Genomic DNA, 13,524 nt, shown 5'->3' with positions numbered 1-13,524 from the left:
ACAAAGATGACAAGACATTTCAAAGGAGAAAAGACAGTCTTTTCAACAAAATAGTGCTGAAGCAATTGGACATCCTTAGGTATGTCCGTGTCCCTGAGACCACCCCCCACATTCAGGGATTCACTAGAATGACTCACAGGACTCAATAGAGTTGTACTCAAGGCTGTGATTTATTACAGCAAAAGGGAAAGGTGCATGGGGTAAGGTCTGGAGGCACAGGCTGCTAAGAGTCCTCTCTCCCAGGATTCTCACAAAGGACACACTTAATTCCTCTGGCAGAGTGTTGACAACACGTGTGAAATGCTGTCTACTAAGGAAGCTCATTTGAGACATAGTGCCCCAGGTTTTTACTAGGGATTGGTAGGTAGGCACTTCTGTCTAGCATGTTCCAAAATTCCAGACTCCCAGAAGGAAAGCAGGTATCCAGCAGAAACAACACTGTTTGTGCAAACAGTTCAGGCACAGTGAACCATTCTTATCAGTTCTGGAAACGGTGGGAACTATCCTGAAATTAAGTTTGCAGACACCGGCCAAGGGACAACCTTGCAAACAGGCTTTCTAAGGATAGCTGTCTCAGGCCTGCTCTGATAACTCTTTTCTGCACAATCAGCAAAAAATAAACCTCAATCTAAATCTTATACCATACATAAATATTAAGTCCAAATGGATCAGAGACTTCAATATAAGAGCCAAAACTCTACTACCTCTAGAAGAAAATATAGGGGCACCTGGGTGGCTCAGTCGGTTGGGCGTCCGACCTTGGCTCAGGTCAGGATCTTATAGTTCGTGAGTTTGAGCCAGGCACCAGGTTCTATGCTGACAGCTCAGAGGCTGGAGCCTGCTTCAGATTCTGTGTCTCCCTCTCTCTCTGCCCCTTCCCTGCTCGCACTCTGTCTCTCTGATTCAAAAATAAATACACATTAAAAAAATTTAAAAATATATATACATATAGAAGGAAATCTTTATGACCTTGGGCTGGGCAATGTGTACTTAGCTATACACCAAAAACATAATCCATAAAAGAAGAAATCGAATTGGACTCTCTCAAATTTAAAAACTTCTGTGCTTCAGAAGATACCATTAAAAAAAAAAAAAAAACAAACGCAAGCCATAGCCTAGGAGAAAATATTTGCAAATTATATATCTAATAAAAATTCGTATCAGATACATTAAGAGTTTCTCAAGTAATAAAAAGACAATACAATTTTTTTAATGGGCAAAGATTTTTTTAATGAAGGAATAATTGACAAACATTATCTTAATTTCAGGTATAAAACATAATAATTCAATATTTATATATATTGCAAAATGATCACCACAAACAATATTTGTCAGCATAGTTACAGGGTTTTTTTCTGTGTGATAAGACCTTTTAATATTTACTCTCTTAGCAACTTTAAAATATGCAATATGTTGTTCTTTTTTGAGAGACAGAGCATGAGCAGGGGAGAGGCAGAAAGGGGGGGGGGGTGGAGAGAGAGGATCCCAAGCAGGCTCTGCACCATCAGTGCAGAGCCCAACAGGGAGCTCGAACCCATAAACCATGAGATCGTGACCCAAACCGAAATTAAGAGTCAGGTGCTCAACCAATTGAGCCATCCAGGTGCCCCTGCAATACAGTATTATTAACTATAGTCACTATGCTGTACATTACATCCCCATGACTTATTTATTTTATCACTGAAAGTTTGTGCCTCTTGACACCCTCTACCGATTTCACCTATCTCCCAATCCCCAACTCTAGCAACATTCCATCTGTCCTCTGTCTCCATGAGCCTTCTTTTTTTTTCAATAGAGATTCCACATGTACATGAGCTCATATGGTATTTCCCTGTATGACTTATTTCACTTAGCACAATGCCCTCGAGGTCCGTCCATATTGTCACAAAGGTTAAGATTTTGTGCTTCTTGATGGTCAAATAGTATTACACGGTGTGTGTACATATACCACGTCTTCTTCATCCATTCATCCATTGGTGGACACTGAGGTTGTTTCCGTATCTTGGCTATTACAAATAAGACTGCAATGAACATGGGGGTGCAGATATCTTTTTGAGTTAGTGATTTTGCTCTCCTCACATAAATACTCAGAAGCAGAATCGCTGGATCACATGGTAGTTCTATTTTTAATTTCTTTAAGGGAACTCCATACTCTTTTCCATAATGGCCGCACCAATTTATATTCCCACCAACAGTGAATGAGGGTTCCCTTTTCTCCATGTCCTCACCAACACTTGTTATATCTTCTCGTTTTGATAATAGCCGTTCTAACAGGTGTGAGACCTCATCGTGGTGTTGATTTGCCTTTCCCTGATAATTAGTGATGTGGAGCATCTTTTCATGCGTCTGTTGGCCAGTTGCATATCTTCTTTACAAAAATGTCTATTCAGGTCCTCTGCCCATTTTATAATCGGACTGTTTGTTTTTGTGCTGTTGAATTTACGAGTTCTTTCTGTATTTTGGACATTAACCCCTTATCAGATGTACGAATTACAAAAACTTTCTCCTATTTAGTAGGTTGCCTTTTCATTCTGTTGATGGTTTCCTTGCTGTGCAAAAGCTCTGTGGTTTGATGTAGCCCCACTTGTTTTTGGCTTTTGCCGCCTCTGCTCCTGGTGTCAAATGCAAAAAATCACGGCCATGATCAATGTCGAGGCTTACTCCCTATGTTTTCTCCTAGGAATGTTATGGTTTCAGGTCTTATATGCAAGTGTTTCATCCATTCTGAGTTAGTTCTTGTGCACGGTGTAAGACAGCGGTCCAGTTTCCCCACCGCTAAGAGACTATCCTTTCCCTATTGTATACTCTTGCCTCCTTTGTCATAAGCTGATTAGCCATATATGCGTGGGCTTATTTCTGCACTCTATTCTGTTTCATTCATCTATGTGTCTGTTTTTACACCGGTACCATACTGTTTTGATTACTACAGCTTTGTGATATAGTTTGAAATCAGGAAGCGTGATGCCTAGAGCTTTGTTCTTCTTTCTCAAGACTGCTTTAACTATTCTGGCTCTTTTGTGGTTCCAAAGTTTTAGAATTGTTTTATCTATTTCTGAAGAGTGCCATTGGAATTTTCATAGGGACTGCAGCAAATTTGTAGATTGCTTTGGCTGTATGGACATTTTAACAATACTTATTCTTCCAATCCATGAGCCTGGAATGTCTTTCCATTTATTTGTACCTTCAATTTCTGTCATCGGGGCCATAGTTTCTAGTGAACAGGTTCACTTCTTTTGTTAAACTTATTCCTAGGTATTGTGTTATTTTGGATGCAATTGTGAGTGGAATTGTTTTATTTTCCCTTTCTGGTAATTTGTTATTAATGTATAGAAATACAACAGATTTCTGTATATTGATTTCGTAGCCTGCAACTTTCTGAATTCATAAAATGTACAGAAGATCTGAATACACATTTTATTAAAGAATATATACGAATGGCTAATCAACACACAAAAAGACGCTGAATGTCATCAGACAATATAGGGAAATACACATTAAAACCAGGATGAGATACCAATACACGACCTGACTGGCTCTGATGAAAAAGAAACAATAACAAGCATTGGTGAGGATGCAGAGAAACAGGAACCCTCATACACTGCTGAAGGCAAATGACACAGCCACCTTGGAACAAACAGCTGGGTAGTTTCTAACAATGACAAACATACACTTACCATACAACTGCATATTCCACTGCTAGGAGTCTATGAGAGAAATGAGAATTTATGTCCCAACAAAAAGCCAGAGAGCCAAAAAGAGAGAAAAATCCAGGCATCCATCCATTAACTGGCAAGCGGATAAGCAAAATGTGACACATCCATAGAATGGAATGGTTTAAGTGATATGAAGGAATGAATTTTACCCAAGTCTTCAAAGCAGAAGTTTGGACACTTCGTGGAAGACTTTACAAGTGCATTTTACAGATTAGGAATCATTGCAAAACTTACAGTTAACAACCAAGTACTGAGCCAGGCCTTGCTGAGTACATTCCCACGAGCCATCCTGGTCATGGTCATTGGTCATTCCTCAGACCAGCTACTAGAACTTCCTCATTTCACACATGGGGACACCCGAGGTCCATCAGCCAAGAGCTCCAGCCAGCCAGCGAGACAGTACCGGGTCACCTTCCCCTCCCCAGCTGATGAAAATCCAGCCACCTGTCTTGTGCTTGCTTTGCTCACCTGCTGTCTTTCCTCCAGAAAATAAAATGCTAAACCATTTCCCCTACAGTGTGCCCTCTCCACTGGGGTTCTTCCTGCCTTGTCACATATTTGAGCCCATCAGTTTCTCTCCATGATGTATTTATATGTTTTCTCTCCCTTCCTTCACCAAACTCCTGCTTTTTTTTTTTTTTAATGTTTTTATTTATTTTTGCAGGAGAGAGAGACAGAGCACGAGCGGGGGAGAAGCAGAGAGAGGGGGAGACATAGAATTTGAAGCAGGCTCCAGGCTCTAAGCTGTCAACACAGAGCCCGATGTGGGCTCGAACTCACGAACTGTGAGATCATGACCTGAGCCAAAGTCAGATGCTTAACCGACTGAGCCACCCAGGCGCCCCACCAAACTCCTGCTTCTTGAACCCACACACTTATGTCACACCTCCTCAGAAAAAGCCATGCTTGACCCTGGCAGTAGATATGATGACACTGGTGCTTTTACTGCTCCTGGTTGGTAAGCCTTTACACGTACACGTCTGAGCTCCCCAGCTGGGCAATGAGATATTGGAAGCTCAGTTCGGTGAAGAGCATTGGTGTGGGAATTCTGAGGGGGTTGGAGGGGGTGAAGCATGATTACCAGTAAGAAACACATTTTGTACACAACACAGTAGATCCATACACAAACATACTCTCTAAAACAAAAGTCGCACAAACCAAACCATTCATATGATGCACACCAATTATTCTATTCTAATAGCTTACTTTTTTTAAAAAACAGTAATATTTGCAACTCTCCAATTCTGAATCTCTGACTGCAACTGGGTGCCCAACACTTCAGTTCAGTACCTCCAGGTTAAAGGCTCAATGCCACAAGACTGCCACCATGTCAGGTGCCAGCCACAAGGTTTGCAGGGGGAGGGGCACCCGTACTTATGACCAACCAGCTACAAATCAAGGGTTCCCACAACACCCTTCTATGATAATTCACCAGAATGACTCAGAAAACTCAGGAAAACACTTTACTTACATTTACTGTGGTTTATTTTAAAGGACACAGCGTAAGAGCAGTCAGATGGAACAGACCCATAGGCCAAGGAGGCATGAGTAGCTTCCACGCCCTCTCCAGGCACGCCACCCTCCTGGCACCTTGATGTGTTCACCAATCTGGAGGCTCACAAACCTCACTGTGGGGGGTTTCATCACTTCCTTATGTGGGCACAGTTGATTAAATCATTGGCCATCGGTAACTGAACCCAATTTTCAACCCCTTTCCCTTCCCCAGAAGTTCAGGGGTAGGGACTAACGCTCTAATCGGATTTGGTCTTTCTGGTAAACAGACTGTATCTTGAAGGCTCCCTTCCCCCATAAGGAGTCACCTCATTAACATACAGAAGACAGGAGATTCCAAGAGTTTTAGGAGCTCTGTGCCAGGGACGAGGCACAGAGACCAAATATATATACTTATGTGTATATATATATATATATACACACACATATGTATATATATACATACACACACATGTGTGTGTATATATATATATATATATACATACACACACATATATATATACGTACGTATATGTATACGTATTTTTTTTAAGTAGGCTGTATGCCCAATATGGGGCTTGAACTCATAACCCTGAGATCAAGAATCAGTCATGCTCTACAAACTGAGCCAGCTAGACACCTCCCCCAATAAATACCTATTTTTTATAACACTACAGCAACCCAATGACTGGATTTCATTACACACCATGGGTCACAATCTGCCGCTTGTAAAACCTGTACTACAAAGATGTTTCTGAGAACGTGACTGATTCACGAGCTGATAATGCCCACAAGGACACAAGGAAAGAAATCCTCCCAACCCCTGGTATTGGGAACGGCTTCTTTGTAGCAACTGGTTTGCCTCTGGCTGAACCAACGGGTATGAGAAGCCTTCCAAGTCACATTCCCCTCTCCATGCTGCCTGCAGGAAGCTCACAGACAAACTGTGGCCCATGTCTACCAAAGGATATAGGAGTTATAACGAAAAACAAGACCCCGGCCTTCTAGTTCTTTCCGTTTCACCTGGAAACTGGCATTGTCTTTTCTGAAAAAAGTGGCAGAATAAAGACCACTCTCTAGAAGAAATGGGGGGTGGGCTGGTCCTCTGCAACAGAGTAGATCCAACTTAAATATAACAATTTTCACCCTAAGGTCCTTGCCCAAATACCTGCAGGACCCCCAAACAGGCCAACTCTGGATTTTTCCTCCTCTATATATTGATTTGCCCCTTCTCTTCCCTCTTGATTTGGCAATTTGAGATTTAGGATGCAACAAATTGGCAAGCTGCTCTTTGGACGTGGACCTCTGTATGGGTCAGTCTGGAAAAAGTTGTTGGCCAAGTAGGGCCTCAGAGTCAGTTTCACAATGCTACCTTTGGGTACAACGATGAATAGGAAACCAACCCTAGAGTGTGAGGTGCTTCTAGTACAGATAATGATTTTTCACTGGTGGAAGGGGGTTTCTCAAATAAGGTAAATCAACTGAACATGGTGTATGTGCCAAGGTCCCCTGTGCCCAGGCTGGGGGAATAGTCTGGGTTAACATACAAAAATGGAACCAGCTGGCTCAAATTAGGAATTAAAACCAGGGCCCGTCTCCTCAATATTGATGCTCTGCACCTGGGCTACCTTCCACTTCTATGGAAGAACATGGCTTTTTTTCCGCACCTTTCCCTTGGGTGCAAACTTCCTCCGAGAACCTTGTGGTCTGGTAACTGATGTTACAACTGAAAGAGGCCTCGGGGGGGCCTTGGTGGCTCAATCAGTTGAGCGACTCTTGATTTTGGCTCAGGTCATGATTCCAGGGTCATGGGATCAAGCCTTGCGTCAGGCTCTGCACTGAGTGTGGAGCCTGCTTAAGATTCTGTCTCTCTCTCTCTCTCTCTCCCTGCCCCTTTCACCCACTCTCTCTCTCTCATAAACAAACAAACAAACAAACCAAAAGAGCACTTGAGGCCAACCAGGATGAAGCAAAAGTGTGCTTCGGCCCAGGTCCCCCACGGCCTCCCTCAGGCCCGGACCGCCAGGGAAAGGCCCCTTCCCTTGGATGTTTCATCAAGAGCATGCACATGTTCCAAAAGTCAAGCACGAGAAGGTGTCTCACTGCCTCTCTCTGAGTGATGAACCCAACAAGTGTGAACAGGAAAGGAAGGCCATATTCAAATTATTTCCTGAGGCTACTGACTACATCCACGCATTCTCCTCTGTCTGAATTTGGAGCTGCTGAGACCTTTTCCACCCTAAGAAGCCCCCACATGATGATGGCTTGTGTCTCCGCTCCAAATCCAAAATTTCTTCAACGTCCCGTGTTTTGTCTTAAAGCTGCGTGTGATTTTGAATGTTGACCCCACGGAACTCCATTTACTTTAGTGGAACTTTTTTCTGTCCTATCTTTCAGTAAAATGGTCCCCTCAGGAACAGGCATGTTGACAAGCACCAAGACTTGCACCAGCTTCGGAGACCTTACTGAAACGGTCTGACCTTAATCCATCTGTCCCCAAATCCTGCAAGTACCACCTGGCGGCCCCATGTGGCCACCCAGCTAAGGCAGCAGATCAGCCGGTCTGGCAGGACATCTGCTCCCAGCATAGGAAGGCAGGCCTCAGGATTGCTGCGAGCCCCAAAGGTCATGGGGGGTTCACACACCCCACTGCACGTACACCAGCCTCTATCAGAACCGACCGTGTGAGCGGTCACTAACCTCAAGTTATGCTCATTACCGCTGAGGCTGCCCCTGGTCACCTCTGCCCAGCACGTCATGACCCTCCGGTCCAGAGGTTGCAAACTGGAGGTCCAGGGACTAGTTCATTTGGTTCTCAGGGTGTGATTTTTTTCCCCTTTTGAACTATGTGCCAATATTTAAAAACTCAAATATCAGAAGATTAAAAAAAAGAAAAATAAAAAGGAGAGAAAAAGATCAGATCTCTATCTTCTGGAAAAAAAACAAAAAACCGAAGGTCCGGCAATCCTGGCTGCGCCCCCACGATGAGGCAAACTGCACGTGGTCCCTCTGGAGAGAGTATGCACTCTGTACTTCCCCACTGTCCCCACCACTCCCTACTGCCCCGCAGCACCAGGTCTGGCCCCCTCCACTCTTTCCTGAGCCGGCCTGGCCTCTGTAAGCCTCAGAGTGGGCCAGTCCTGCTCCAGTCCAAAGCTCCCAGTACAAGAGGGGAATCTGAACCCCAAAGATGTTAAATGACCCGCCCTCGTTCAAAGGCCCAGTTAGTTAAAGCTAAACCATGTGGCAAGTTGCTTTTAATGTTACAAAGACCATCTCTGTTTCAGAGAAACAACACCACATTTCTACCCCAGCTTTTCTCCAGGGAGGGCAGGGTTCTAAGAAAAGAGAGAGAATATTGTCCTTGCTTAGCCTGGAAAAGTACATTTAAAATATCTGCTATCTTCCTAATCAAACCTCAGGAAGCTCATGGACTCTAGGCCGATACGGCTCAAAGGAGGAGGAGGGAGACCTTGAAGGAGTAGAAAGCCTGGCTCCTGCCAGGGCCTGCCCAGCGTCGCAGCCCCCTACCAATGCTGGTAAAGCACTGGGACCCTTGCCTTCCTGCGTTTTGGGGGACGCTTTCCCAAAGGCCACCCCACCCAGTTCCAACTGCTCGATCTTTATCTGAGGTCTATGGAGGGACATCCGGGAACCTGAAAACAGGTGCACAGGATAGTGGGGCTCAATTTATGACTTAAACTACCCCTTGTTGGCAGGGACAGCCACCTAATCAGACACCCAGGCCACCTAATCAGACACCCAGGAACAGCCACGGGGCCAGAGCTGGACTTGGCTGAACGCCTTATTTGTTTTTGGGAAACCGTTGGTGCCAATGAAGTCAGATTAATAAATACCTTTAGGGTTCCCTCTCCCAACAGTCTCCAGAAAGGGCCACTCTGAACTTTTAGGTCAGGTCACTTCGAAAATCATTAACAACCCCACCCTACCCCCACCCTGCCAGCTCAACAAATGCTAACTTGACAATGAGCTTGAACCACTGGGTCTCAGAGGCTGTTTGCTGGTGTCATTAAAAGAGCAAGACAGACCAAAAAACAACAACAACAACAACAAAAAACTACCCTGGTTTGTGCCTTAGAAACGCCAAGGCCCCTGTTCAGAGAGGGCCTCCCTGACTGGCCTGTTTCTAAGGCTGTACCACACTGTCAACCTCTAGCCCATTTCCTTTTCATCGACACCCTAGAAAGCATCACCTCTGACATGACTGGACTTGTTTGCTGTTAGGAAGGTCCCCCCCACAAGAGATTAAGCATCATGAAAGCAGGGATTCGTTTGCACTGCCAGCAGCCTTCTCCTCTTGCACCTCAAACAGTGCCTGCTACTTCCTAGGCACTCAAGAAATTCACTTCCTGGGTGAATGACAGGCCAATCAACTGTAGTCTGCTCCTAGGGAGCCACAGACTCAAGGCTGCCTGCCTGCCCCCCAGAGCCACAGGGCTGGCCTCTCAGAAATGTCAACCAAAACCTGTAGCCACAAATCACACCAGGGGGAAGGTGCCTACACCCTTCCCGGCACAGCAAGCCCAGCCCATGGCCTACACTCCTGAATCAGAGCCCCTCCTAAGCTGTGCTGGCCACTACACTGCAGACCTGATGGTCCCCAGGTCCGGATTTCTCTGGGGACAGGGACATTGCCAGACATTTTAAAAGATGAAATGTTGGGGCACCTGGGTGGCTCAGTTGGTTAAATGTCTGGCTCTTGATTTTGGCTCAGGTCACGATCTCATAGTTTCATGAGTTGAGCACAGAGTCTGCTTGAGATTCTCTCTCTCTGTCTCTCTCTCTCTCTCTCTCTCTGCCCCTCCCCCACTAGCACTCTTTCTCAAAAATAGGTAATACATTTTAAAAAGTTTAAAAATAATAAAATAAAATACAAGGTGAAATGTTGTGGGGCGCCTGGCTGGCTCAGTCAGTGGAGCATGCGACTCTTGATCTCAGGGTCATGAATTCGAGTCCCACGCTGGGTGTAGAGAGTACTTAAAAATAAGTAAATAAACTGGGGCATTTGGGTGGCTCAGTCGGTTGGGCGTCTGACCTTGGCTCAGGTCATGATCTCACAGTTGGTGAGTTCGAGCCTCGCGTCGGGCTCTGTGCTGACAGCTCAGAGGCTGGAGCCTGCTTCGGATTCTGTGTCTCTCTCTCTCTCTTGCTCTGTGTCCCTTCCCTGCTTATGCTCTGTCTCTCTGTCTCTCTCTCTCTCTCTCAAAAATAAATAAAAATTAAAAAAAAGAGAGAGAAAAAAATAAGTAAATAAACTTAAAAAAAGAAAAAAAGGTGAAATGTTGTAAGTTTCCTAGTCTCCTCCGGTAACAATTTAGCTTCCACCCTGCTACAGAAGTAGCTGGAGGAGAGGTTCCCGGAAGCCTGGCCACCCCAGGACTTGCGCTCTCTGCTAGTCCACGAGTACCAATGCCTACATGAGGCACAACACTATTGCTCCCGAGTCAGCGGCAGGTTCAGGTGGTTGGTGATACTATCTTCTGGGCCTTTGCAGGATTTCACACGAAAAATGAATAAAAGTAATTCATGTCCTTCATAAAAGAACACCCAAACACTGGAGGCGGTAACATTACGGGTAAGAGTCACCTCCACCCCATCCCTGGGCTTGATCCCAAGAGGCAACTCTAACGGCTTCTTTCTTCATACTTTCTGGAAAAAGCCTATGCGTGCACAAAAGCGAACATACAAACCCTTTAAAATACACATATAGGGCACCTTCCTTTTCCCTCACCTAGTAGCTCAGACAGCTTTCCTAGGGAGCAAATACAGATGGATTCTGAAAGTTTACCCTAAGTTCATGATCAGAAACCCTCCTTCTGTCTTTCCTGGGTGCTCAGGTGAGCAGCCCGTGTGGAGGAGATGATCATGCTGCTTGTACATATCTGTGACCATCAGACTACTGCAGCTCTGTTGTGAACGCCTGGTTTGGTATATTTGTCTTTCCCAATAGCCTCTGGGCTCCCAAAGGCCTCCAACAGTGCAGGTGACCCATTGGGAACACCCATTATCCACATCCTGCCAGGTTTCCGGGTTCCCTGCCAGGTTTCCAAGCTCCAGGTCCCTACAAGCGCCCTGCATCTCTCTCTGAGTCTCCAGGGGGCACCTGTCTCACTTGGCCAGGCAGCAGGCACGGTGCCTACCCTGGCTCCCCGTGCAGAAGGTAGCATGGGGCTGACAAGAGTGACCCCCAGAAACTCTGAAGGAAGAAGAAAAGTCTGCACCCTTTATACACAAGGGGAGGCTGACACACTGCCTTGTGTTGCACTGAGGGGTGTAGGGAGGGCTTCCAGCTGCCTATGACACAGGTAAAGCTTCACTGAGTTCTACGCTTCGTAAGTAACTATTTCACCACCAGAGCATAATAATGAGGGCCCCAAGGCCATGGGATTGTACTGGGGCCTCTCACTGGAGGGCTGGACACTGGCAACAGAAATGTCCCTTTCCCTCCCTCCTGCCTTCCTTTCTACATCCAACACTTACCAAGCAGTGATTCTAGACCAGGCATGGTTTCTCCACTAGACAACAGAGAAAACAGACGGACAAGTCCCAGAGAAAGCAGAGAAAACAAACAGGAATGTGATCATTGGCTTCCCCCATCCCCAAACACACAAACAGGTGGGGTAAAATACTTGTCTGTAACATAATCAAGCTCCAGGCAAGGAAGGGCCTGCTCCAGGCGCCAGAAACAAGGAGGGAACCCAAAGTTAAAACCGAGAGCTAGAGAGGAAGCCAAGCAGGCCGAGGAGTTTAGGGATGGATAGGCTCCGGGAGAGGCCGGCTCCCCGCTGAGGCAGCAGACACTTACTTCAGAAGGTTTTCTGCTCCTGTTCTCATCCTCACGGCTTTCAGGATCTGCTGGTTCAAGGCAGCCCTTTGATTCTGCAGTTTGCTTCGGCCAGTTTGTGCAAGGGGATTGCAACCCTAAAGGAAAATGAGAGATGACCCTTCAGAAGTCAGCCACTCTAAAAATGACAGTGTTTATGGGGCGCCTGGGTGGCTCAGTTGGTTAAGCGTCCGACTTCGGCTCGGGTCACGATTTCGTGGTTCGTGAGTTTGAGCCCCGCATCGGGCTCTGTGCTGACAGCTTCGGATTCTGTGTTTCCCTCTCTCTCTCTGCCCCTCCCCCACTCACACTCTGTCTCTTCCTCTCTCAAAAATAAATAGAACATTAAAAAAATAAATAAATAAAAATGACAACATTTAGAGGCACCTGGGTGTCTCAGTCGGTTGAGTGTCCAACTCTTGATTTCAGCTCAGGTCATGATCTAGTGGTTCGTGGGATGGAGCCCTACACTGGGTTCTGCACTGACAGCTGGGAGCCTACTTGGGATTCTCTCTCTCCCTCTCTCTCTGCCCCTCCCCTGCTCTCATGCACTCTCTCTTGCATGCACATGTTCTCTCTCAAAATAAATAAACTTTAAAAATAAAAATGACAACATTTAAGTAACAAATGTTTTAAAAACGAGCCTTTTCTGAAAATAAAAGTAACATCAAAATGGAAAATACATAAAATATTGAAAAATATAAAAGAAAATAAAAGTCACTAATAACGATCCAACTCCAAAACAGCCACTGCGAATTGGTTTCTTTCCTGCTCATGTATTTTATGTGCATGTCATTATTTTTCACATTAGTGCAATGTTGGGAGTTCCCAAGACCAGCCCCACGTTCAGAGATTCACTAAGGCTCACAGGACTCAGCACATAGTTGCACTCACAGCTATACGACAGCAGCTTAGTAAGGACCCAGAGCTGGATCACAGAGGAAAAGACATGGGTAGAGTGTGGAACAATCCATGTGCAGGCTTCCTTATGCTTCTCCCTCCCCTGGAGGTGGGGGAGGGGGTCATGCAGAGCACCTTCTTCCTCCAGCAACAAAAATTCAGCAACATGAATGAGATGTCACTGTCCAGGTTAGAAAATCGATGCCCAGGGATTTCACCGGGAACTGATCACAAAGGCACCCCGTGCCTGGCATGTGCCAAAATTCCAGACTCGGGGCAGGAACACTCCCAGCAGGTGTTCATCATAAACCACACGGTTGGTGCCATCAGTCTAGGGGAAGTGAGCCGACCTTGTCAGTTAGGGGATGGAGGGAACGCTCCCAAGAGCCAGGTTCCCAGATACCAGGCAGGGGACAGCCTTGCAAGCAAACCTCCCTGATAGCAGCCTCAGACCTGCTACATTAACTCTCTTCTGCAGACTGGCACATAACAGCTTATCCTAATTCCTCACTTAACACTCTATTATGAAACTTCCCTGCTATGGAATGTTTCTTGAAACCATGATTTAACAATTGC

General features: G+C 45.7%; 1 protein-coding gene across 1 annotated transcript in view; it reads right to left on the bottom strand.

The window, feature by feature from the left end:
- RHPN2 (rhophilin Rho GTPase binding protein 2) overlaps positions 1 to 13,524 on the bottom strand; it is a 58,921-nt gene that overhangs the window by 33,883 nt on the left and 11,514 nt on the right. Inside the window, exon 2 of the mRNA XM_060650911.3 lies at positions 12,031 to 12,146. Within this exon, the coding sequence (XP_060506894.1) occupies positions 12,031 to 12,146 (116 nt within the window). The remainder of the gene's footprint in view (positions 1 to 12,030; positions 12,147 to 13,524) is intronic.

Source organism: Panthera onca, chromosome E2, assembly GCF_046562875.1.
Source record: "Panthera onca isolate mPanOnc1 chromosome E2, mPanOnc1 haplotype 2, whole genome shotgun sequence".
NCBI lineage: Eukaryota > Metazoa > Chordata > Mammalia > Carnivora > Felidae > Panthera > Panthera onca.
The sequence above is the reverse complement of the archived record's forward strand: the minus strand, read 5'-3'. Positions and strand labels throughout refer to the sequence as shown.